The sequence below is a fragment of the Podarcis vaucheri genome, assembly GCF_965113315.1.
Source record: "Podarcis vaucheri genome assembly, chromosome: 2".
In the NCBI taxonomy this organism is placed as follows: Eukaryota; Metazoa; Chordata; class Lepidosauria; order Squamata; family Lacertidae; genus Podarcis; species Podarcis vaucheri.
Window position 1 is genome coordinate 36,907,280 of NC_138760.1, and position 24,543 is coordinate 36,931,822.

The 24,543-nt window shown below is 42.5% G+C and overlaps 1 protein-coding gene across 13 annotated transcripts in view; it reads right to left on the minus strand.

Annotated features, from left to right (window-relative positions):
- Positions 1 to 24,543, minus strand: part of CACNA1G (calcium voltage-gated channel subunit alpha1 G) — a 335,700-nt gene that overhangs the window by 58,638 nt on the left and 252,519 nt on the right. For all 13 annotated transcript variants that reach the window (XM_082211012.1, XM_082211010.1, XM_082211008.1 and 10 more), the window contains 4 exons: positions 21,328 to 21,428; positions 19,407 to 19,530; positions 11,077 to 11,145; positions 9,771 to 9,955 (listed from right to left, as the gene is read on the minus strand). In XM_082211012.1, coding sequence (XP_082067138.1) covers positions 9,771 to 9,955; positions 11,077 to 11,145; positions 19,407 to 19,530; positions 21,328 to 21,428 — 479 coding nt within the window. The remainder of the gene's footprint in view (positions 1 to 9,770; positions 9,956 to 11,076; positions 11,146 to 19,406; positions 19,531 to 21,327; positions 21,429 to 24,543) is intronic.

Sequence of the window (24,543 nt, forward strand, 5' to 3'; positions counted from 1 at the left end):
TAGATGAAAGGGTTTTGCGTTTTTTGAGTCGTTCCGCAAGACAAATTTCCCTATGGGCTTGCTTTGCAAGACGAAACGTCTTGCAAGTTCTTGCGAGTTTGTTTCCTTTTTCTTAAAGCCGCTAAGCCGTTAATAGCCGCTAAGCCGTTAATAGCCGCTAAGCCACTAACAGCCGTGCTTCGCAAGACGAAAAAACCGCACGACGAAGAGACTCGCGGAACGGATTAATTTCGTCTTGCGAGGCACCACTGTATGTATTTTTGCCATGCTTTCTTCCACACTGCTGTAATAAACCCTGTGCTTTATACGATTGTAATGGCCGCTTACCGTCTTGCAGGTGAGTGGCGGTTGTGGCCCAACGCGGCACCTCCTCTCTCCCCTCGACATGCAGCACCATTTTAGATTGTTTCCCTGTCCCCTCTGCCACTGCAGAAGCTCACAGGTTCCCACCTAATGAGCCAATCGGCAGCGGCCCGGGGAGGGATGGCCATCTACTTAGCCTGGCTGACCACTCAGCACAGCATCCAGTTGGCCATGATCGTCGCCCACCCTTCCCCTCCCTTCATTAATAGTTGATTACTGCTCTAACCATTTCTTTTCAGCTAGCTGAGCTTTGCTGTGATCTTTTGGTGGTTGCTGTATTCGGAGCTGGGAAGCAATTTCCCCTGCTCGGCAGGTTTCATTTTTCCCATAGCACAACTTTGGCAGTTTAGGCCTTGGGCGGAATCCTATAGTCTTTCATCCAATCGGGGTGTGGTGAAGTGGTGACTCATCCACCCCCTGTTCCCTAGGGTGGCGTACCCCGTTAGACGGGTCTAGAGGGAAGTCTCTGTCCAAAGAGCAAAGTGTGTAGGGCTAGCGGGCCATAGAGCTTCCCACAGCGTTTGGGGGCCTGTTGCGTAAACCTGCGTTTTGCGATGGATCCACCCCCGAATTGACCCTGTCTTGCCTCAGTTCCCGAGCAAGGGGGTGCGGGGCTGAGAGGGATACACGCCCAATGCCTATGCCAAAGCTTCCTACATCTGAAATCAATAAAGTTGTGGCCGTTTAAATCCCAGGTGGTTGTTGTATCCATTCATTTTCCCACTCAGCAGTTAGACGCACCAGGAGAGTGGACTCTGTGGCTGGGCACACAACCAGTCTTCCAAACAGCCATAGAAATGTGAAGCTAGATGTAAAGAAAGAGCTTTGGCTGAATTTGGGTTATCACTGAATATGGGGATTCATCTTTGCTACCACAATGATTTAAAATAAATTACAACAATGAATGAGATGGGTATTCTGAAGCAACTGACAGCTTAGGATTCTCAGAGTACTCATGGGATAATTTTTGAGAGAAAGAAGAAGAGAAGAAGAATAGTTTGGATTTGATATCCACACCCCCATTGGATGATATCCCGCCTTTTACTCCCTTTAAGGAGTCTCAAAGCGGATAACATTCTCCTTTCCCTTCCTCCCCCACAACAAACACTCTGTGAGGTGAGTGGGGCTCTGTGAGGTGAGAAAGCTTTCAAGATGCCTTTAGCTTGACTATTTAAATGCACTGTAATGGAGAAAGGCCATAAGTTATCAAGAGCTGTGACTGCAACATACATTCTTCCCCTTATGGCCCCTGATGACCAGAACAGTTGACCAAAACTCCAGTTTCTGCAAAAGATGAGGAAAAGTCTATGGTATAATGATGCCAGTGAAGGGCATTGGTTTACAGATTCTGGTTTCAGACAATTGAGCTATTGCCCTGAGATCTTGTGATGAAGGGAGGTATATAAATCTAATAAAAATAAATAAAATAGATTTATTTGTGCGTGTGCTGAATTCAGTTGCCTGTGATGTATCCTGTCAACATGTCTTTAATTTTGCTCAACTTTTAAAAATACAGCAGTAGCCTCAGTAGTGCTTCCCTGGAAACCCCATGCTCCTTGGCTGAGAAATTAAACTGTATCCCGTTTGACCTCACGGGTAACAATCTAAGCTCCTGTAAACAGAGTCTGGCACTGTATAACCCGTCATCATTCTTCAGATGTAGGCCCTGGACAATGGTTCACTTCTGCAAGAAGTTTGAATGTATGGTTTTAATCTAACTCACTGTCACTTGTGGCCTTATTTCCTGACTGGGATTTCTGAACATTGCTACCCATTTGGAGAAAATCTCTATGTATTCTGCTCTTCGGCAAAGCTTCAGCAGTTTGTATTTTTTTCTGAATACACTGTTATCATTCACATTCTCAAGGTAAAAAGCAAAAATATTTACTTATATTTCTGCTGGTTCCACCAGAAAGGTATCCTTAAATTGATTCAGTGGGGAAATTTTCTCTTTTTTTGGCCAGCAATAGACAGGGCCAAATCCAGAAGGGGATGGGGCCAAGACTACACACACCAATTAATCTACACAATCCTCCCACTTCACACATCTCTACACCAACACACACACACACACAAACTCATTTACTCACATCCATTTATCCCCACACTCCCTCCTCTCATACACATCTCTTCCGTTTCCTTTGCTATGAGTATTATGGTCTGTTTCTGCACCACCAGCTTGTCCCTGTCCTCTGTTTCACACAAGCAGCCAAGAAGGAGAAATGGGCTTTGGAAGGAGTGGGGCTGCAAGAGAGACCAACCAGCTGCATGGGGAGGCCTGGCAGGCCATGCTTGGATTGTGCACCAGAGATTCCCCGCCCCAATTTTAATGGATCCACTTCATTTCTTGCAGATTTGTAGCATGACACTGTCCCTGAAAAAGTGACAGCACCATTATAAATGCACAGTTGGCTTTATGATTTTCAGGGGCCCTGGGTAAGAGACCATCAGTAAGCCCTGTTAGGCACTGAGCCATAGAGTGTGGAATTTATAAATGGAGAGCACCCCAGAATAATCTAATCAAATTCCTGGAATAAGTGTCATCCCCACAAATTTCTCTGGAGCATAAAAGTGCCTTAATACCAAATCAGGCATTGGCCCGTTGGTCTGTAGGACTGCCATATACCCGAGATCTTCTTCACCACATGGAGTATATGCTATCCTAGCCCTTCACTCTCCAAAGAGCATAGTGGAATAACATATCTCCACAGGCTTCACCTTCCACATCTGTGCAGAGCAACTAAAAGTCAGCTTATCATTCTCCATGTGGATGACTTCTAATTCTTATAGAACCCCCTCTTTTTTGCTGAAGAAAGAGGTACAAAAGCTTTAAGAAAATAGTTGTCTTTTATAAGTAGCTTTAAATTCTATATCCAATGATAACAGCAATTCCCTGTGTTTTGTTTGTTCATAACACCGTTGCTTAAAATGCTTTTGCTCTTGACTTTCCTACCTCCATTCTGTCATATACATTCCAACTTCCCTGAGTTGAAACTCACTCAGGAAGCCTTGATTGGGACTTTGCACAACTACCACACTAATCAGTGACCTTCAGTGATGCAGCACCACTCCTGAATACGGCACAAAATTCCATAACTGCGAATTAGAGTATATTGCTGAAATTGGAGAGAGTGAGCAAGCAATCGATACGTGAGACAGATGCAAGCAGGAAAACAAAGCAGCTAGAATTACTGCACTGCCTTACCAAGGACAAGTCTTACCAAGGGCAGAACTTTACCCAAGAGAATTAAGAAGAAGCTTGCTTGCCTTATGTTAGCTACCAAGTCCTTAAGCAATGTCCCCCTAAAAAAAAATTGACCAAAGCAGCTTGCCATGCTTAACAAGCTGGGAGTAAAGTCTTAAGAATGGATGTGGACATACAGAGTGAACAGTAGTTAATACAAGTACTCTGTTTTACTATTTAGTGGACACTGCATTTGTAAACAAACATAAACTGTCCTTTGTGGGTGTACACTAAAACAAGTGTAGAGTGAATGTTGTAAAAGCATGGCTCTGAAGCCTTGCTGGAAGTTTTAGTGAACATTTTTCTTTGGTTTATTAAGTGCATCCAAGAAGACCTACTTGCCACCCTTGCACAGTCCACCCAATGCATGAAAACCACCTGGACATGAAAAAATTAGAATATCATATGGTGCTTTCCTTCATTTTCTCCCAAGGCTGCTTCCCATATTTTGAGTGCATTCCAAAAGTGTTCACTGTGAGTGGGGAAAGCTTTCCTGCAGACATAGCCTGCCCTTTATCCTCCAAAGCAACCATCCTAGTCCTCAGCTTAGTGTGCTCTGCACTGGCAGCTCCCATCCATGTAGGCAGCTCCACTTTCAAGATCAGCAATAAACTAGCATTCCTGCCTATTTATTTTAGTTACTTTATACCATGCAGTTCAAAGAAACTTCCCAGGAGCAGATTATAATCAAAACAGAAATAAAATAATACCATAGAAAAGAATGACAGGTATACAATAAAAACAAGAACAGAAGCTAAAAGAGCAGGTTACAGAACAGTATAAATACCAAACACTCGAAATAAAACCCAGTTAAAATGCCTGGGAGAATAAAAATGATGCCAGTAGGTACCAGGCACGTTTTTGTTTTTTCCCCTGGAGAGAGAATTCTACAACCAGGGCCCACTGAATCTGTGATGGCAGGGCCATCCAAAAGTGATGGCCTTCGAAAATGACCTTGACTGATAAAGAAGAATAAGATTCATCATGCAACTTGGACCTAAGCCATTAAGGGCTTTAGGAGTTAAGAACTTAACTGAACTCAGAACAAGACAAGGATCCAGTGCAATTAACGAAGCACTGGCATTTTGTGACCATTGCATCTGGTTCTAGTTAGCAATCTAGCAGCTGTATTTTGAACTAATGGTACTTTCCAAACTCTTTTCAAAGGCAGCCACACATATAACACATTACCGAAGTCTAACCTGGAAGTTACCAAAACATGGATGACTGAGGCTCAGCTATCTCTATCCAGAAAGGATCGGAGTTGGCATGCCAGCTGCATCTGGTAGAAGGCATTCAATGCGACTGTGGTCAACTGTGCCTCCAGTGACAAAGCAGGATCTAGGCGCAACCCATACATTCCTCCTATAGTGGGAGTGCCACCCTACCTGGACAAGAGTCACTATCTTTGGAGTAATGGGCAGCATCACACTTGAACACTAGCTTAGAGCTGGGACTGGAAGTCTCTCCCCCCCCATTCTATCCTTAGCTCAAGGATGGGGAAATGGTGGACATCCATATGTTGTAGGACTCCAACTCCTATCATCCCTGACCACTTGCTATGTTGGCTAGGATTCATGGGAGTTGAACAACATCCAGAGAACCAAAGGTTTCCCATTCCTGCCTAAATCAGCTAAGTCCACAACTAATTGGTACTCCATATATAAAAGCAGCCCTGACCCAGACAATGTTGCAGCAATTGTCCTTAATCCTTCACTAGGGTTCTCTCCCTTTTCCTTCAGATATTTTACCTTACAAGGCCCTCCAGGCTGTGCTCTTCCCATTTTCCTTTGTCCTCCCCTTACTGTCCCAGTGGTTGAGGGCTGCACTCTCCTTTGCCAGCCCTTTGCATCCAGGTCTTATTAGAGTAGCTCCTGTTGAGGGTCTTCATTTCATGTCTCCCTCTGAGACTTCTGCACAATGTCTCCTTCCTCCTTTTCTCATCTTTTTTATATTAAAAAAACCCTATTTGTCACACTCACCTCTGATATGCCTACTCATTTTTAGCTGGAGCCAATCACAAGTCAGTCTTCAATCACAAGAGTACTCCTGCTAATAAAATTAGTCATGCTTAACACTAGGCGTGATCTGTAGTGTTCTAGTGAACTATTTAAAGCAGGTATGTCCCTAAACGCTGGAAGCAGGAAACTACAACACAGATTTTATTGCTCGCCACTGCCTCTCACTAAATCCCCGTGTACAATAATAGAAATATCACTTTCCAATCTCCATTATTTTCCCTGAGCAATTAGAACAAGAATTTACACAGACGACTGCTTTTGCTTTTTGTTAATAATAGAATGTTGTATTCTCTTCATTTTTTTAAAAAAAGGAAGCAGATGGATGATCTTTATATAACTCCTCCAGCAAATAAACACACCACATACATACACATACAGCGAATGGATTGCTTTCTGCAAGCCCAGTCCAGGTAGAGGTTAATATGGATGTGCGTGTGGCCGTGGTGTGATGGCCACCAAGGATGTGAGCCATGTGTGCCCTGCCACATGGCAAACCTTGTGTAAAGCCTTGGACACATAGTTTCTGGCCAACAAAGCTTGCACAACCTCCAAGGCTTTGCTGGCGCGGTTAAAACTGGCTTGAATCACAAGGGCAGCGCTTCACACAAACGACATACCATGTGGAGAAGTGCCCATATGGTTTGCATCCGTTGCGGACACCACATCACAGAGTGCATGTATGAAGTGGCGCCTCTTTGGATAAAAAGGGAGGCGTGTTTGTCTAAGCTGTTTCCTTTTGGTAGCGAAGAGTACAGTTACACTTGGTGCTAGGGTGGGGGAAGATTTGGATGTGTGCAGGCATGTTTTGATGAAAGGCTGGACAGGGATTCTTCTGTCATTCCCTTGGCTCTATTCTCTAGTCTGCTTCACCATTTCCCCACCAGATCTACCTTCTTCTGTATTTTTCATTGGCGTGGGAAGGGGCCCCCCTGCAAATTCCTTGAAGTAGACTATATAATGAAAAACAACCACATCCAAATGTTGCAATATGCATTATGTAAGTTGCACTATTTATTCCGGGCACCAAAACCACATTTGGATTACTTGGTGCAAAAACGTGCACAGCTTTGGCTTAAAAACCTCTCTGTCGTTTCCTCCTCAGCTTCAATGCTAATGCAGTTCTCATGTCTTCAGGAAACAAAAATGTAAAGACTTTTACAGAATACAACTAATCCCTAATCACTGAAAGAGGGCAACATGTTTTTGCTTAAGGGCTCCAGGGACCCTTAATGGTAAAATCAGCAGGGCTTTTTGGCTCTAAATTAATAGTGTGGTGGATCAGAGACCACGGAGGTGGTAGGCAGGAACAGAAGCTCAGTGGTATCCAAGAGGTTGTGGGTGGGTGGGGGGCAGCAGCTGAGGCTGACTAGAGGTAGCACTAATATTTGGGAATGGGGATGCTGCATTCCTGTAGATCAGGAATGTGATCTAGCTCTCCATGCAGAGAACCCATCCATTTCAGCTACCTGAGGCTGTAGTGAGAATGGTTTTAAGCTAGTGTCAAGTGCATGACAAATGAAGAAAATTGAAGTCAGGGCATGTGTTACTCCCCCTTCCAAAACATACCTCCCCATCTAATCCCTGGAGTATTTCCCAGTTCTGCTAGCCTCAGCAGTCTCGATTCTTTCTGCTAAACTTGCACCATGCAGACAGCTCCATCCTAAACACCTGTCAGTCTCATATCTGCTGGAACACGTTTGCCAGCTTTAAGCCTACTAGTCCGATCAGAGCACTTGTCACAAAGTGAGGGAAATTCAGATTTGCCTTCAACACTCAGAGAAGTGTTAATATGATAGAAAAGAGCCACGAAAAATGACTTGTAGCGTAGTGTTATGAAGAGTGAATAATTCATACATCTATTTTGGAAGCCAAAGCCAGGACAGAATAGTATTCAACCCCCTCCCCCCCCCCCAATTATTCTGAATACATTTTAAATGTTGGTTTCTCTTATATTTGATCCTGGCAATAGCAGCCAGGAAAAAAAAATAGTTGCAAGTAATCCAGATTTACAAGGGGCTGGTGGATTACTACAATGTGTTATACATGGGGCTAACTGTGGAAACAGTCTGGAAAGTCAGCTGTTCCAATATAGGGCAGTGAGAATATTAACTATCACATCAGGACTTTAACATCTGCAATGGCTTCAATATATTTCTGTGCTGAATTCAAGGTGCTAATATTATTCTTTAATCTCCTAAATGGCTTGGGGCCATGCTACTGGAAGGTTCACCTTTTTCTGCATATGCCTCAAGATCTTCATTAGAGGTTGTACTCTAGATGCCTCCACTAAATGAGATGTGTGGTTACTAAGGAGCAGGCCTTTTGCCTGATACTGACACTGTGGTCTTTCCAGCACCAGGTAAAGTTATTTTAATTTTGCAAAAAAAAAAAAAAAATGATTTTTTTTTAGTTATATGCATCTTAGGTATTTCACAATAATTATTCCGCCCCCCTAATGATTGGCTGTAGCTCAACAGTAGAGCATCTTCTTTGTATTTAGAACGTCCCATGCTCAATTCCCAGCATCTCTAGGTAGGGCTGGGTGAGGCCCCCTGAAGAGCTTCTATCGGTCTGTGTGGACAACACTGAGCATGATGGACGAATAGAGATTCAGTAGGAAGTTCCCTATGATCTTTTATTGGCTGCACTGATATTGTTGTTAATACATAAAGGTAAAGGTAAAGGGACCCCTGACCATTAGGTCCAGTTGTGGCAGACTCTGGGGTTGTGGCGCTCATCTCGCTTTATTGGCCGAGGGAGCCAGCATACAGCTTCCGGGTCATGTGGCCAGCATGACTAAGCCGCTTCTGGCGAACCAGAGCAGCGCATGGAAACACCGTTTACCTTCCCGCCGGAGCGATACCTATTTATCTACTTGCACTTTGATGTGCTTTTGAACTGCTAGGTTGGCAGGAGCAGGGAGCTCCCCCCCCCCATCGCGGGGATTCGAACCGCTGACCTTCTGATTGGCAAGTCCTAGGCTCTGTAGTTTAACCCACAGCGCCCCCCGTGTCCCTGTTAATACATACCCTGATGTTATTTTCTTGTGTCTTTCTTTAACCGATTCATAACTTTTATAAACTGTACAGAACACTTTGTGGAAGGGTAGCATTAAAAAAATAAATAAATCTAAATGAGTAGTTAATGCCACAGCACCTCGGAAAGTTATCTACAAACAACACTTGGAATTTCTTCTCTCTTCTTTTAAACGGCGTCTTTTCAGAGTGCTATAATGCAGGTTGTCAACAGACCTCAGTAAACAAGCACCTAATCATCCCTGGTCTCTCCAGGGAGAAGCATGCTAGTTGCAACAGCAGTCTTGATCACTCATCACTCATCTGTCCCCAAAAAACATTATTTCGGCAGAAGGAAAAACCCAAGACACCATATTACACTTTAGTTGAAGCAGCTGCACTGGCTGTTTGTATACCAGCAGGCAGGTTCACGGTGTTGTTACTTGTTTACACTGCCTAAACAACTTGGGACCCAGCTATTTGAGAGACCACTTCTTCCTTTACAACCCTGCTTGGCTACTACATTTGATGGTAGAGGACCCTAAGAGCTCCTACTTTTAGCCTTGCATCCACCACAGTGTGGCATTCACTACCATCTGATCTAAGGCATTATCCAACAAACTACGCTTTCAGGTGTATGCTAAAGATTATTATTATTATTAACTGGAGACTTGTCTGAAATTATTTTGTTTACAGTAAAACTGTCACAATTATTTACAACGATCACAGGGCAGTTGACAACATAAGGAAAGGACTATCAATTAAACAAAAAAGCCCAGATATTTGGTCATGTGTATCCACTGTGAGACAGACAGTTTCTTTTCATACAAATTCAATTTATTATTTAGCATGAGCAACAGACTGCTTTTGCCAAAGGTCACTGAACATAGCATCCTGAAGCAGTGTGCTGTGCCTCTAGCATCTCTGCTGAGGCCTGTGGCACTCTCTCAAGTACAGATTTCATCTGCAAACATTTAATCGTATGTTCCCCCAGTATAGGTGTCCTTCCACTCCTTATTTCTTCAAGAGCACCCTTATTTCTTTCCATGACACACTGGATTCATCATTTCCCGACACCCAGCCCAACAACATTTGACCATCCTACATAACCCTCTGTAGTTTCCTTACCTTAATGGTCTGAGAGTTCGCAGTAGCCTCAGGACTCTTAGCATTCCAAGGATTTTTGTGCCGCTATCGGAAACCATCGAAACCAGGATGTCAGCCACTGAGATGAGAACCAACACCCCATCCAGCACATTCCAACTACTTCTCAAGTATGCCTTCTCACCAAAGCACAAGCCTAACGCCACCACCTGTCAAGATGTCAAAATTGCAACAAAAGATGACGACTTGAGTCAATATGTTGAATGCATTATTTACAGATATGAGACTGCAAATGCATTGGCTTCCCAGTTATAGAAACACAACTAAGCCAATCCTGCAAAGTGTTATAATGTAAGGTTCGTAAAAAATAACTATGCAGAAACATCCCAGATTGTGCCTTTAACAGCTGATGTATTTTTAATGCAGTTAAAACCTAATTGCGCAAAAGTGTCTGCAATAATGTATAGAAATTACATAAAAGAATGGCACACACGATTAATATTTTCTTACAGCTGACTGCAGATTTAAATGGTTGGAAGCTGCTGACCATATGCTATCCTGAGCCACAAGGCTTTCAAACAATTTTCAGGTCACCACAACAACTAAAATGAATCATTTGAGAGGTTGCTAATTTCACACACGCTAGCTTTGTTGGAAGCAAACAAAGCTTTGTTGGAAGCCTACACACTGGTGGGAAAGGGTGACATCCCCACCAATTCCCAGCAAGTTAGAAAGTGTCAGCCTAGCATTTAAAACTCTGGCCTTTTCAGAGGCAAGCAGGTCTGAATGGTAAATCTCTTAAAAGAGCATATAGCAGATACAAACTGAGATGTCGAAAATGAGCCCTTGTGGAATGTGCTTGGTCTTCATTTAGGTTACATGGCAAGCTGCTGCACAGGGTCTCAGTTCTGTGGTTCATAAGGTCAGCAGATGGGAGAACACACTCCACTAGCCAACCTCGGTTAACAGGGATGGGGAACTTGTGACTCCCCATGTTGTTGGATTCCAATTCTCATCAGGCCAGGCAAGCATGGCCAAGGAAAAGGGATGGTGGAAACTGTAGTCCAGCACCATCTGGTTTCTATTCTTGCTCTATTAGCTGCTACAAACATGTAGCTTAATTGTTTAGAACTCAATGAGTGCATATGAGTTCCAAACACTCTCAGAGGTTTTGCATGTGCATGCTGGGATGTCCCAGTAGGGAAGCCTGTTTTCACAGGACATGTGAGTACTGGCATAGAGCTTATACTGATGAAATGAATTCAGTAGGTAGGAAAGATGTGTTTCATGAGGGTTCAGGATGAGGCCAAAAGGCCAAAGGGTAATTTACCTTGATGGTCATTTCAGCCAGGAAGATTGCTGTGAAAATATAGTTGGAGAGTGTGAGGAAAATTCGTTCCTATTTAAAAAGAGAGAGAGAGAGATGCAATATTTTAATCTCATTTGCCAAGCTGTGCATATTTACATACCTGGGAGCTGCTAAATGGTTTCTTGCTTTCATGCCGAAATACCCACAATGTTTGCTATCAAAGAAGAAACAAGTCCAAATATGTACAGGATAACATTTAATTTCATGAACGCCCCTTTGCTTTTTCTTATGCACATTTATCTGTGTTAGTACCATGGACAGCTGCTGGCTCTCTTATACATTGAGGTGGGATATGCACTGCAAATCATTTTCCTGCAGTACAATCTCACATCTTTCTCTATATTCCTAGAATGAGCAGTGACATCTTTTTACTTGTACTAAGAATTCCAGAATACATGGAAGTGCCTGATAGAAAGTGGAAGGCACCAGAAATAGTGTGTGTTGTGTGGGGCTGTTGTGCATCCCATGTAAAGTTCAGGACATATTAAATACATTGCTGAGAGTCTTGGTACCATCCTTGCTTTACAAACAAGCTGAGCACCAGCTTTCTGGAGGTAGGCATGCAAAGCAGTTCTTGCAAGGGGAGGAAAATCTAGATCCCACCCTCCTATCTGCCACATTACCACAGCTGTCCACCTCAGTTTCCTCTATGACTGCTGTTCGTGCAGAGCTGGGTTTCCTAATCCACATGTGTGAAGGGAATCTGAAAGATGTGTGAGTATCCTTTTTCTTTTGACCCAAGTCCTGTGAATTTTCTTCCTTTCTCTACATTTAAGGTGTAGTTCAGGAGAGTCAATGCAGTGAGAACAGAAACAGATTTTTGTGCTTTCATTAATATCTATATCTATATCTATATCTATATCTATATCTATATCTATATCTATCTATCTAGCATCTATCTATCTATCTATCTATCTATCTATCTATCTAGCATCTATCTATCTATCTATCTATCTATCTATCTATCTATCTATCATCTATCTATCTATCTATCTATCTAGCATCTCTGCTAATTTATGGGAAATTATAGTACAGTGGTATCTCGGGTTACATACGCTTCAGGTTACAGACTCCGATAACCCAGAAATAGTACCTCGGGTTAAGAACTTTGCTTCAGGATGAGAACAGAAATTGCACGGCGACAGCAGCGGGAGGTCCCATTAGCTAAAGTGGTGCTTCAGGTTAAGAACAGTTTCAGGATAAGAACAGACCTCCAGAACGAATTAAGTACTTAACCTGAGGTACCACTGTAATATGAAATGAAACAAATAAAAACAATGCAAGTTTCAAGCAGTATCAACCCAGGGTCCACACTTGGGTTACCTTTGAGCACATGAGGCCAACCTACTCATTTCCAGCAATGTACACAGCTGAACCTCAATTAGCAAGGAACACAGAAACAAACCTCGTCCTTTTTCTAATTCAGTCTTCCTCAAACCTGGTACCCTCCAGATGTTTTGGATTCTAACTCTCTCTTCCACGGTAGCCAGCATGGTAAGAGATGATGGGAGCTGAACTTCAAAACATTAGGAAGGCACCAGGTAGGGGATATAGCTGCCTAAAGTTGTCTGTGACCTTCAGGGGAATTATATATATCCCTCTTGGTGGTCTCTACCTCCCCAGTGCGAAATGCTGAACCCTGAATATTTGGAAACAGGATAGTACCAAAAGCTATTACTTATGGAAGGTACACCTTAATGGCCATGTTGTTATTGGGAAACTCCACAGCAACCAAAATTTGTTAGCATTTAGCTATTACATACCACTGCATTACAGTCCTTATCTAATTCATTTTTCATAAAAACCTCCAGTCATTGTGCTCCACATTTCCCCAAAGGGTACCTGTGGGAAATCCAAGCCTAACCTGACATCCCTATAGCTTAGCCAAAGTCCATAGGTTCCCCAGGGGTGGCTAAGGATCCTCTCTGGATCACATTTACAAATGATCACAGAAGTAGCCAGTGGAAAAGAGACTTTGCAATGATAATAATTAAAGACATCACACTTCAGACTAATCTCTTTGCAATCTCTGATTATGCTGAGGAAGAAGACGAGGCCTCCAAGATAAGAATGCTGTTCAAAACTCAAAACATGATAGATCGTGATGTGTGGAGAATGACTCGGGAATCAGTTAATAGCCACTTTTCCAGACTGGCCTCTGTAATTAATCAAATCTTGCAGGTTCCTGCTGTGACCACACAAGTTTCTTCACCAGGAAAACATTCCCTGCCTTCTTTGGAGTACTGCACAAAAGATGGGTCTCTACAAGGTCAGCAAGCATGCCATGCAGACGAGCTGCTGGAGGACTGGATAAGGTCCTGCTTTAAGGGCTGCAGATAAAATATTAATAGCAGTCAGAAAAGGTTTGGAATATTAGACTCCTTCGCGTGAAGCATGCAGCAATTTTAGAGTGTAATCTCTGCAGACCACAGAGAGAATTCTCAGAAAGGGATTGCAGATTGTCTAGAGGCAGTGCTCCCTCCCTCCCTCACTGCGGTGACAGGCTGGCTGGATCTGGGACAGCAAGAGAACTGGCTTGAGGCGGTTAGAAAATCCACATCTCTGGAAGGCAAAGAATAATTGGTAGAGACGACTGAAGCTCAAGTACTATCTATTTTGGTTTCTAGGCAAGAAGTCTGTTCCATGGAGAAGTTAGTATATGAGCCCTGACTCCCTTTAGGGGTTTTTACACTGTCCCCCACTCCCAATACCAAGGTAGAGGACTACTGAAATCCTTTGTAAGCCCATGATTCATGGTCCAGCTCTCTTCTATCCTGTTGGTCACTTTTAATCCAAAATTTATTCAGTTTTCTCACACTTGAATTCAAAGACTATCCTTCTGCACATAAGAAGAGCCATGCTGGTCTACACATAACACAAGAAGAGGCCCGTCTAGACCAGCATCCTGTTCTTACAGTGGCCATTAAAATGCCTACAGGAAGTCAGACCCTCAGTGAAACAGCGATCTCCCAACTTGTACTATCCAGCAGCACTGCTTTCAACAGTGGAGACCCAACATAGCCATCATGGCTAGTAGCCATGGAAAGCCTTATCCTCCATGAACTTGAGAACAAATTCTGAGCAAAAGCTTCAGCTGCTTCTCTGCTCCTCAGCTTCAGGGGCATGTCTTTCTCCACCCCACCCCGTTTCCCATTTAATCTTCCTGGTTGCTCTACTTGACACTTCTGATCAACACCACCCCAGCCCCACTTCAAAATCTTTTCCCATGCCCATCTTTTATCCTTACGTTTCCCGTGGCCCCCAGACCTAAGCCCTTGCTCAGGAGGGGAAGTCACACCCACTGAAATGCCCTCTTCTCCACAACCACTGAAGCTGCAGGAGCCACACATCCCCCCTGTCCTCTTTTGTACCTGGGCCACCTTATTCTCCCCCCCCCCGAAATAAAATGCCAGTTAAAAGACCTCTGTTCAGTAGTGGATGGAGGGCTGGGGCAATGGCACCCATCTGGCCTCCAGCTGCCCTCATAGCTTCTGCATACCAGGACAGAGATGGGGAGGGACAAAGTGGTTGTGAGGTTGGCACAGTGTGAATAATACGGTGGGAACACCAGATTGGTTCCACCAGTGCATCTGCACCATGCTGACCTCTCCAATGCCTCATCCCTCCTGCTTTCAGTCCTGGTATATAGCAGCGATATGGGCGGCTGGAGGCCAGGTCAGCACTGCTGTCCCACTTCACTGCCCGCTGCTGCCTGTTTGATATTAAGTGGTTTCTTCTGAATTCTGTGTGCTGGCAGGCACCATTTTGAAATCCTATGACTATTTACTCTTAAAACGGCTAATTCTTTCATAGGTCCTGCATGCAAAGAACAATTGCTAAATTCAACCAAACCAGATGTGAGTTTGTTTCCTAATAACCTCCCTGACAACATGCAATAGAGGGATTTTTTTTTTTTAAGAAAAGCATCTGAAAGTTAATAATGGCCCACAAGCTCAAAATAGCTCTCGCCCTATCCAAATCACTCATGTAAGAATTGTTTTATAAAGCAAGTTAATGGAGAACAGTGTCAATGATTGCTCGCTCATTAAAAGAGCGTTTTTACTTTAATAGTTGGAAAGGGATTCATGTGAAGCCCCATTTGACAAAAGTTTGAAAACTCCCAGCCTTAATGAAGAGCACATTTTATTAACTAACTAACACACATGTTCAGTTTCTGTGGGTGGGGGGAGGGGAAGTAAAAAGAAAGAAAAGAAAAAGCAGAAACTTAAATTTGTTTTCATGCCACAGTTCTTTGTGGGTCACACAATCATTTAAAACAAAATTATGTGCTTTACCAGTTATGGAAATCTTAGTCGGTGTGAAGTGGCTAAGCTACAAAGGCACACATCTGGAGGTAGTTCCTTGAAATCTATGGGACGCAGATTTTGTGACCCAGAAAAGAGAGAACTTTAGCGGAACACAGGGTGGAATTGCTTCAAAATGCTGTAGTTCTTCTAATTAGGATTACAGCCGCTCTGTTCCATTCTATTCTCCCTTCCCACTGTCTGCCCACCCCACTCCGGTCAGCATTCTGTGCCCACTGCGCATGCTGCTGAATCTTCAGAGTCTTCACTCCCTTTAAAGATTTTTGTACTACTGCAAGCTTTGGGTTTTCTCCTCACCAATCCTGCTGATAACTTCCCTCCTGTGTGTGAGCTGAGCAGTGCTGTTTTGGCTCCATAAGGAATGATGCTCACAGCCTTAACACTGGAATGTCTTGGGTCTGAAAGCTTGATCTCCAGGGTAGGACTAGTTTTTGATGCAGCTGCTTCTAATGACTAACTGCAATGTGTTTTGAAATGACAGCCTTTGTGGTAGCTTCATCAACATGGGTTGTAGGGCTGGCCCTATCATTAGGCAGGGTGAGGCAACTGCCTAAGGTGGCAGCTGCCCTGGGGAAGCAGTATCATCTTGTGACTTTCCTTCCTGAGCCTCGAGCTATTTTGTTCTGTTGCTACATGACCTGTTCTGGACCAGCTACTCTGCCATGCTACTCTCCAGTGTGGTAGTATATGTTATCTGGTCACCAGTGTTAAAAGTAAGATTCAACAATCAATTTATCTGGCTTTCGGTTGTGGAATTGGGAGGGGCACCATCTTATCCTTTGCTCCAGGTAGCAAAATATCTGGCCCTGGTGGTTTGGGTATGAAAACCGAAAATTTATTTTAACCTCTTGCTTGTTTTGCGACACCAGTTGGACTCCTAACAGACATTCGCCCATGACAATAAAACCTTTCATTTGTTCATCAGCCAAACATGCCGTTAAGTTGTATGGATGGCTTCAATTCCAAACCCAGAAATTTCAGTTGCCGGTACTTTGACTTTAAAGCATTTCAATAACTAAAACTGTCATTTCATATTCAAATTTAATAGAACTCCAGAGCATTCAAATGGGTGCATTTAATCTAACTTGCCAAGTTTGAATTTACTGGTATATTCTGTTTTTAATTCAATATAGCCCAAATAAGATGTCTGAAACTGACACCAATTCCTTGATGGTTTGAATTTCAGTAATTTGAATGGATGTGACCATTTGAAAAATACTCTTTGCTTTCAGCTCTCATTTTAAGCTAAGGGAAGATGATTCTAGAGGGGTGCAGCCTGAATAGCATTTGACAATGTTACAGAAGCCCCCCAACGGTTGTGTGTTTTGTTTATCAGCCCCTCTTTTTGCCTCTCTGAAGCTGCAGATCCTAAGCATGCTCACCAGAATGCAATCGCATTGAATTCAGTGGGGCGTATGTCCAAGCAAACATGCATAGGATCAGGTGGTAAGAAACTGAAATAAAATAATAGAACTGTCAGTTTAATGTGCTTTATCTGGTTAGAATCTGATTGACAGACACTGTTGCTATGAAGATCTGATTGGGAAAAAAACCCAATTATGCAAATCTATCAAAACAAATGTTGCAGGGAACCAGAATGAAGATGTTTGTTCCTATCAAAACAAAGAGGAGAAAAAGAAGTGCAAAAAAGAGCTATTCCTTTCCTTCCTCTGTGCTGTGCCCCCAACAAATGCCAATGCAGAACAGATGGAAAGGACCAAAACCCAACATTACACCAAGAAAGCAAAAGCGTTTGAATGTTTATTGAAGAAGAAAACTGTGACAGATGCCATAGCTGTGTCAAGTATTAAAACAAGCTGATTCTGCCTTGGGAAATAGGATGCCAAAAAAGAAAAAAAAGGGGGGTGTTCTTACTTTGATGCCTTTGGCACATGGCTGTTGTTCTTGGATATTGCAGAGTGGAATAAAAGACAGCTTGATGGGCAAAAGCAAGGAAAGCCCCTTTGCACCCACTGCTGGGAAGGGGCATTTATTGCTCAAAGTAACAGCATGCAGGTGAAGAACTAAAAAAAGAATAAGCCACAGCCAGTGATAAACTGATGAGACCTTGTCTTCTGTTATAAACTACAGTGCTTAAACCCAAGAGCAGAGCATGGCAGCAGGGCAAGCAGCAGCAAATTCCACATAAATGCAAATCTGGAGGTCAGCTGTGCATCTGTAATGGCCAGATGTGCCAGGCAGCCAACGAACAGGATTTGCCAAGGTGGGAATTGAAGGCAGTTTTGCCTTAACACTGAAAGTAGAAGTTTGATGCTGATGTTGCTTAGATACTAGCACTGCTTGTGTGCTTGCTTCTGTGACCCCATAATGCCTGCTCAAATATGTACATTTGTACGGTGAGGGGTGGAAACATATTATTAGGATGACACGATGTCTCTAGCCCCCTCTCCTCCTAAAAAAGCTTATCTTAGGAAGGCTGCCATGAATTTCTCAACACGTGGAGGAATTGCAGAAGTGAAGCAAAGTATGAGTATTTGAAAACACTCATCCCTTTAGATGTGTGAAGCAGACATATTAGAAGGGCAACAAAGAGTCTTGTGCATTGAAGACCGATACATTTTTTTTACAGCAAATGATTCCATGAACTAGAACCCACCTCATCAGATGCATGGAGTGTTATCTTTATTTTGATTCATTGATTCATTCAATAAATTTAAATTATGTCCTTTGTCATAAACAACGAAGTTATCAAATAACTATTCTGCATTTAATTAAGTCAATAATGAAATATTAATAAATATTTATTATGTAGCTACAAAAACTGCAAAACACAACGTGTTAGAACTAGTACAAAAATCTATCCTAAGCCAACAGCAGAAAGCAGTTCCGCCATTACAGCTGGGCAACACTGATCAACCACTGCCAAGTGCCCTGGTGAAGAGATAGGTCTTCATTGGGCATCAAATTCCATACAAAGTAGACACCAGATACATTTCTGATGGGAGGGAGTTTCATATAGGTTGGGTGCCACTACAGAAAAGGCCCTATCTTGAGTTGCTGTCTTATATACCAATATATATGGATGTCCAAAAAGGTCTCTCCTACAGATTTCATGACCAAAGCATGTTCATAAAGGAAGAGGCACTCCTTTACATTAGGTATGTAATTATATATACACACTGCATAAAGGGGAAAATATGTAAATAACGAAGTTAAAGTTGGAGACATATGGCAATAGAATGCAGAAAGTACTTTCTGTGACAATTAAATCAGAGTGATGCATCCAATGAAGTGGGCTGTAGTCAGTGAAAGATTATGAAAAGAAAAAAAAGGGCTTTATGGTGCCACAAGCCTCTTAAGGTTGCATAAAGCAAAATTCTGAAAGTGATGTTGAAAAAGAAAGTTTTCTCCTTGAGGAACTGTATTCATTCTTCCAGTCAAAATAAAAAAATTCCTTCCAGTAGCACCTTAAAGACCAACTAAGTTAGTTCTTGGTATGAGCTTTCGTGTGCATGCACACTTCTTCAGATACCTGAAGAAGTGTGCATCTGAAGAATCTGAAGAAGTGTGCATGCACACGAAAGCTCATACCAAGAACTAACTTAGTTGGTCTTTAAGGTGCTACTGGAAGGAATTTTTTTATTTTGACTATGGCAGACCAACACGGCTACCTATCTACATTCTTCCAGTGTTACTTTTTCATGATGTTACAAAAGCTACAGGGAAACTGCAGTGGCCTTCAGGCTGTTCATGAAATAGGATCATCTCTAGATCACCAAAGAGAGAGGTGATTGCCCACAGGTACTTTGATCTCTTGGTAAAACTAGTACAAGACTCAGTATTTTTACTTAAATCACCTTTAACCAGCTGAGATTAGCCCCCTCCCAACACCATGGCTAAAGAGATTGAAGGCAAGAACAGACATTGCTAAGAATACCACATCAGCTTGATCTGATCAGCAAGGTGGTAACCATCAGGAAGCAATGAGGCTTGGCGACTACTCACAGCACTGTGTGGCTCAATTTTGGGACGTTCCATCGCAATGGTGATGCAGTTCAGAAAGATGATTACCAAGACGACATGATCAAACATCTTGTGAGTAATTATTTTATTGCATATCACACGGAATCTAGGAAAGAGAAGAGGAAAAGAAGACTTAGGAATTACCGGTAGTTGTCATCACAAGCCTTAAGCATGCAGACTGCCATTTCTTTCTAAACCAAATGTCTGAAACAATCCCCTCTCCCCCAACCCCCACTCTTGGGAAACTGAATCCCCACTCTTACACATTTCTTTCATTAGAATATAACTGCAGATATTTCAAATTGTTCAGGGACAGAGATTTGTTGGCATAATTCTTCTCTCAAACTTTTCCCAGCAAAGCTTATTTCAAGGCATCTCACTCTCAGAAAGATCTTCTGTTGGGAACATCACACTTTTTTTTTTAGTTGTTTGTTATACCTTATTATTATCCCAAAATTACATGCCTGAGAAAAAACTGCTAGTGTGCCACAAGGAATGTACCAATCAATCAGTCAATGAATCAATGAATAGCTCTTGTGAGTTCATAGAGGAGGCTGTCTGCTGTGGCTCTGTACAGTTCACCACTCTCGCCTGGACTCCCTTCTACTTGGCCTCTGCTGGAGATGGCTAATCAGTTTGGCAGTGTTTCTGCATTGGGTGCAATAGGATTATTAATGAGCTCCTGATGTGTAGTGTGTGCTGCTGAATGACTTACTGCAGAAGATGCTGTCCACCGTGTGCCTGAATGCACCACTGCTCTAGACATGCCTAGTCAAAGACATGGCCAGATTAACCAACCATGCAGAAATGTTTTTTGTGTGTGTGTGTTTCTTTTTGTGTGTGTTTTCTGAGGTCAGGAAGTGTAATTCTTACCCTTACACATTCAAAAAGCAAATCTTTCAGGTGTACAAGTGAAGATAGGGTAGCAACTGAGAGTATGAGAGGCCAATGGGCAAAGTAAAAATAAGGGGTGGTAGTCAAACAATTATACTTACTGAAATCACATTAAAATCACTACTGCTACCAGTCCCAAAATGTATGGCTGATGCTACAGAGGTACTGTAGGGAGGAGACCTTGCATCTATCTAATGCAGAATTCCTTACTAGTTGACTTATAAAACAACAACAACGTGAGGGTTTATTGAGTAGAAAGCAGAAAATAGTCACACTTAAGATGGACTTGTTAATAGCAACTGCAGCAAAAATTATAATTATTTTTGTTAAAGCAAATGTTTCGGTCTGCAAACACTAATCCCTGCATGTAATCACTTTAGTTTCTCTTGCTGTTGTTTCTGGCTATATGAATGAATGTTAAAGGAACACACTCTTGCCAGAATGATCTACTCTGGCAGGTAGGAGTTTTCCAGGGTCCCATCACTTGGTACCTGATCCTTTTAACTGGAGTTGCCAGAGATCAGGGCATCTTCCACATGTAAAACAAGTGCTCTACCTTTGAGCTAGAGGGCGGTATCCAACTAACTCATTATGCCAGTGCAAGGATTTCTGCTTATACAATAGAAGTTCTCTGTTAGTGCCACAAACACTGCCCAAATCTGCTCTGGAGGGTTTGAAGAAACCTCAGAATCTATTTTGTTGCACAAGCAGAAATCCTTGCACTGATGAAACAAGTATTAGTTGGATACCACCCACTGCCCCTCCACAATGTTGACGGCCAGCAGCTAATGCTACACAATGTAATAATTGATTTCAAGAGGTGCTGGCAGCCATTGGACATTAGCACAAGTTCAAATCTTTCAGCTGGCAACATTTTTTTCCAGCTCCCCTTGCAACTGTTAAGTCTGCGGGAATTCTACAACTGCCATGCTCTGCAAATATTTATTTGAGCACAGAATCCTGGAGCCCTGCCTGCCACAGTGTTATCAATCACACTAAGTTGCCTTACTTAGACTGAGGAGCGAAGATGTAGATAGACCAGGAATCTCTTTCTTTGCACCAGGTGGGGAGGCGTGCCCTTATCCAAGCCTTCATACGGTCCTTTTTACTCTTAAAGAGAAAGAGAGGGAGACAAAAATTGAAAACACAATGAGACATCAATCAGCTCCTTCGAGTGGCTGCAGCAGCCATTCAAACTGTAATCTGTAACGAGGAAAACAGACAGGTGAAGAGCTCTTATGCTACTTTAATTCCCACCCTTGCCCATCAGCCCTGAAGATACCTTGCAGGCTGCAAGCTGGAGGCCATCTCTGAATTGGACATCCTGGCCTTAAAACAAGGACTAAAACAATTAATCTGACTGCGCGGAGATGTCACTCATGCTGTGTTGCTCAAGAATGGATTAATGGTATCTTACAGTACAGGCAGGCTCCTCCACTTACAGAAGCAGCGTAAAGAGATGGGTGTCTGGCGGGGCATAGATTGAGAGAAATTTATTGTAGAGATATGCACTGCTGTGCACAGTATCAGCTTAAAGACCACTCCAGCACGGCAGCAGCACTTTAAAAGTAAGTCACTGGGTGGAAAATGCAGACATAGCAGCTAAGAAAGAATAAATATAATTGTCTCTCAATCTCAGATAGTATCAAAACTGTCAAGAAACAACTCGATAGGAAAAATAGAACACAGCAAACATAAAGGCGGCAAGAAGGAATCTCTGGGGAAAGATGGACAGGCATTTTCTTTAATATACGATATACTCCTCTGTGAGAGAAGAGTAACAAATAACAGAACCTACAAGAGTAGCTAGGTTTTACCTTTTCTCAGTGGATTGGTTTTCATGTTATATAAGGACAGATTCTACAGGTAAAATATAGGGGGAGATTCCCACACGGGAAGTGATGGGAACAATAATTCTGGTTACAACTTGATCTCGGAGTTTACAAGCAATGTTCTCATGGGCACTCATTGAGCAGAATGACCAAATGCACTGAGGAGAAAATGACTGAATGAAATAATCAAGCCAAACAAAACTCTAATTTGCTCATGCTATTATGTGGGTCAGGTCACAAAGATGCAAAGCCACAGTCTGCTAGGAAAGCAAATTAAGGCACACGAGATGAAACCAATCACGTCGTTCCCAAGGGGACAATTGCGAAGATACAAGATATGTCAAATAATTTGAGCGTGTGGATATTAGTCACAATCTGGAAAATCCCTCCCTGTTTCCGATCTGAAAAGTCTAATTGTGCATTGTTGTTTATTTGTCCATCCTTCCCCTGATATGCACGCAGTTGTATGAAATGAATTCGCATGTTAACAATGAAGTATTAAATGAATTTCCTGTCACTGGGAATTTATGACCTGCTCACATATTATGAATGCAGGAAGCTGCCTTACACCGAGTCAGACCACTGGTCCATACAGTTCAGCACCGTCTACACTGACTGGCAGCTGATCTCCAGGGTTTCTGTCAGGGGGGACAGATGATGACACCCAGCCCTACCTGGAGATACCAGGGATTGAACCTTGAACCTTCTACATGCAAAACAGATGCCCTACCAATGGGCTTTGGTCCTTTCCATCTATTGTCAGATATGTGGCCTGATCAGATGATGTCTGTCCCACATGCATGGTGGGGAATGAGAAGCAGGGAGTAAACCTGCTCTACCCCTTAAGATAGCTCCAGTCCTCCTTCAAAAGCTGGATGACCAGACATATTACCTACATGTCCCTATTTCCAACTCAGTCATAACTAAAGCTTTCCAATTATTCTCTCATTTTGATTTTTAAGTCAAAAGTTGTGCTTTCCTGAATAGAGGGGCGGGAGCAGAAATATAATGGACAGTGTAGAAATAAATTATTATTATTATTATTATTATTATTATTATTATTATTATTATTATTATTTCCTGATAAGGCTCTTAGTGTGTGAATTGTGAATGCTCACCTTTTATCAACCCGGTTCATTGGCATTAGTTCCCCTATTTGCTGCTGCTTTGGCACCACATGTTTCTACTAATTATACAGCAGCAACATTTTCCTGGATCAGTAATATAGCAATTCTAGACAATGGGGGTTCATACAGCAATGAGATGATGTCATACAGCATTTGACTAAGCCGGTCAAATTTGGTAGTATACTGACATCACCAAGGGCATAAACTATTAAATTCAGAGGGAGGACAATGCTTTCTGAATAGCTGAGCACTTTTGAAGCAATTGTAAAACACACACACACACACACACACACACACACACACACCCTTTGACACTGGCAACAATGTCCAGAAGCAGCAGCAAACCTTTCCCCCCCCCACTTCAGCGCTATTCATAATTCCTTAGCTCCTTCTTAGCATTTCTTTAAAAAATAAGCAGAGGTGAGTTTCTTATATGGTCATTTGGACAGTAAAAACTAGATCGGTCAGCATAACTGAATGGAATAAGTGAAAAAAATCTATTCTGCATTGTCATGCGCACTGCTAGGACTCTCATTAGCCCCAGGTAATAGGTGGAAGAATGCCTATTGTAATGAAAATGCTCAGTGACAAACTGAACTAAGGAACGAGAAAACTACCTGTCAAGCTAGGTGAGAACAGTTCAGATAACAAGGACAAATTTATTCTTGATCCTTGCCTCTCTGTTCCACAGTTAAATCTATGTTTTGTTTAGAGAACATGTGAATCTCTTCTTTACTATAGTGAATCGCTCTGCTCCCCACTCCTCTCCTCCCCTTCCCAATAGATTGATGGGCTACATCTACTATGTATCACCTGATTCCCAAATACCAGGGGGGAAAGGCCTTAATTAGGCAGGGTTATTTAAAGATGTTATGTCCACAAGTCCTAGCTAGGAGGCTTCCCTCGAGACATCTAGTAACAGCTATAGCTTGGTCCAGATAATTTTGTAATCTGGATGGGTTCCAAAAGCATCTGCTATTCAAAGCATCGCTTGGTATTTATCTTGAGGCTTTGTAGTTAAATCAGAATGTGTCAGCAGCCTAGAATGCCCCTTTATATCTCCCTTTTGTCCAATTTTAATGCCAGAGATATTCTGAGTTTGTGTAATTGTTTCAAGCAAGTCAGTCAAAGGGCTTTGAGAAAAAGTCTGTGTGTGTTGGGGGGGGGAGATTATTTCACTTTCCATACCGCCTGCTCAGTAGGAGAGGGTAAACGACTGGACCAAATATTTGCTTATGCACGGTCTTCTTTTAGGGGCAAACTGAG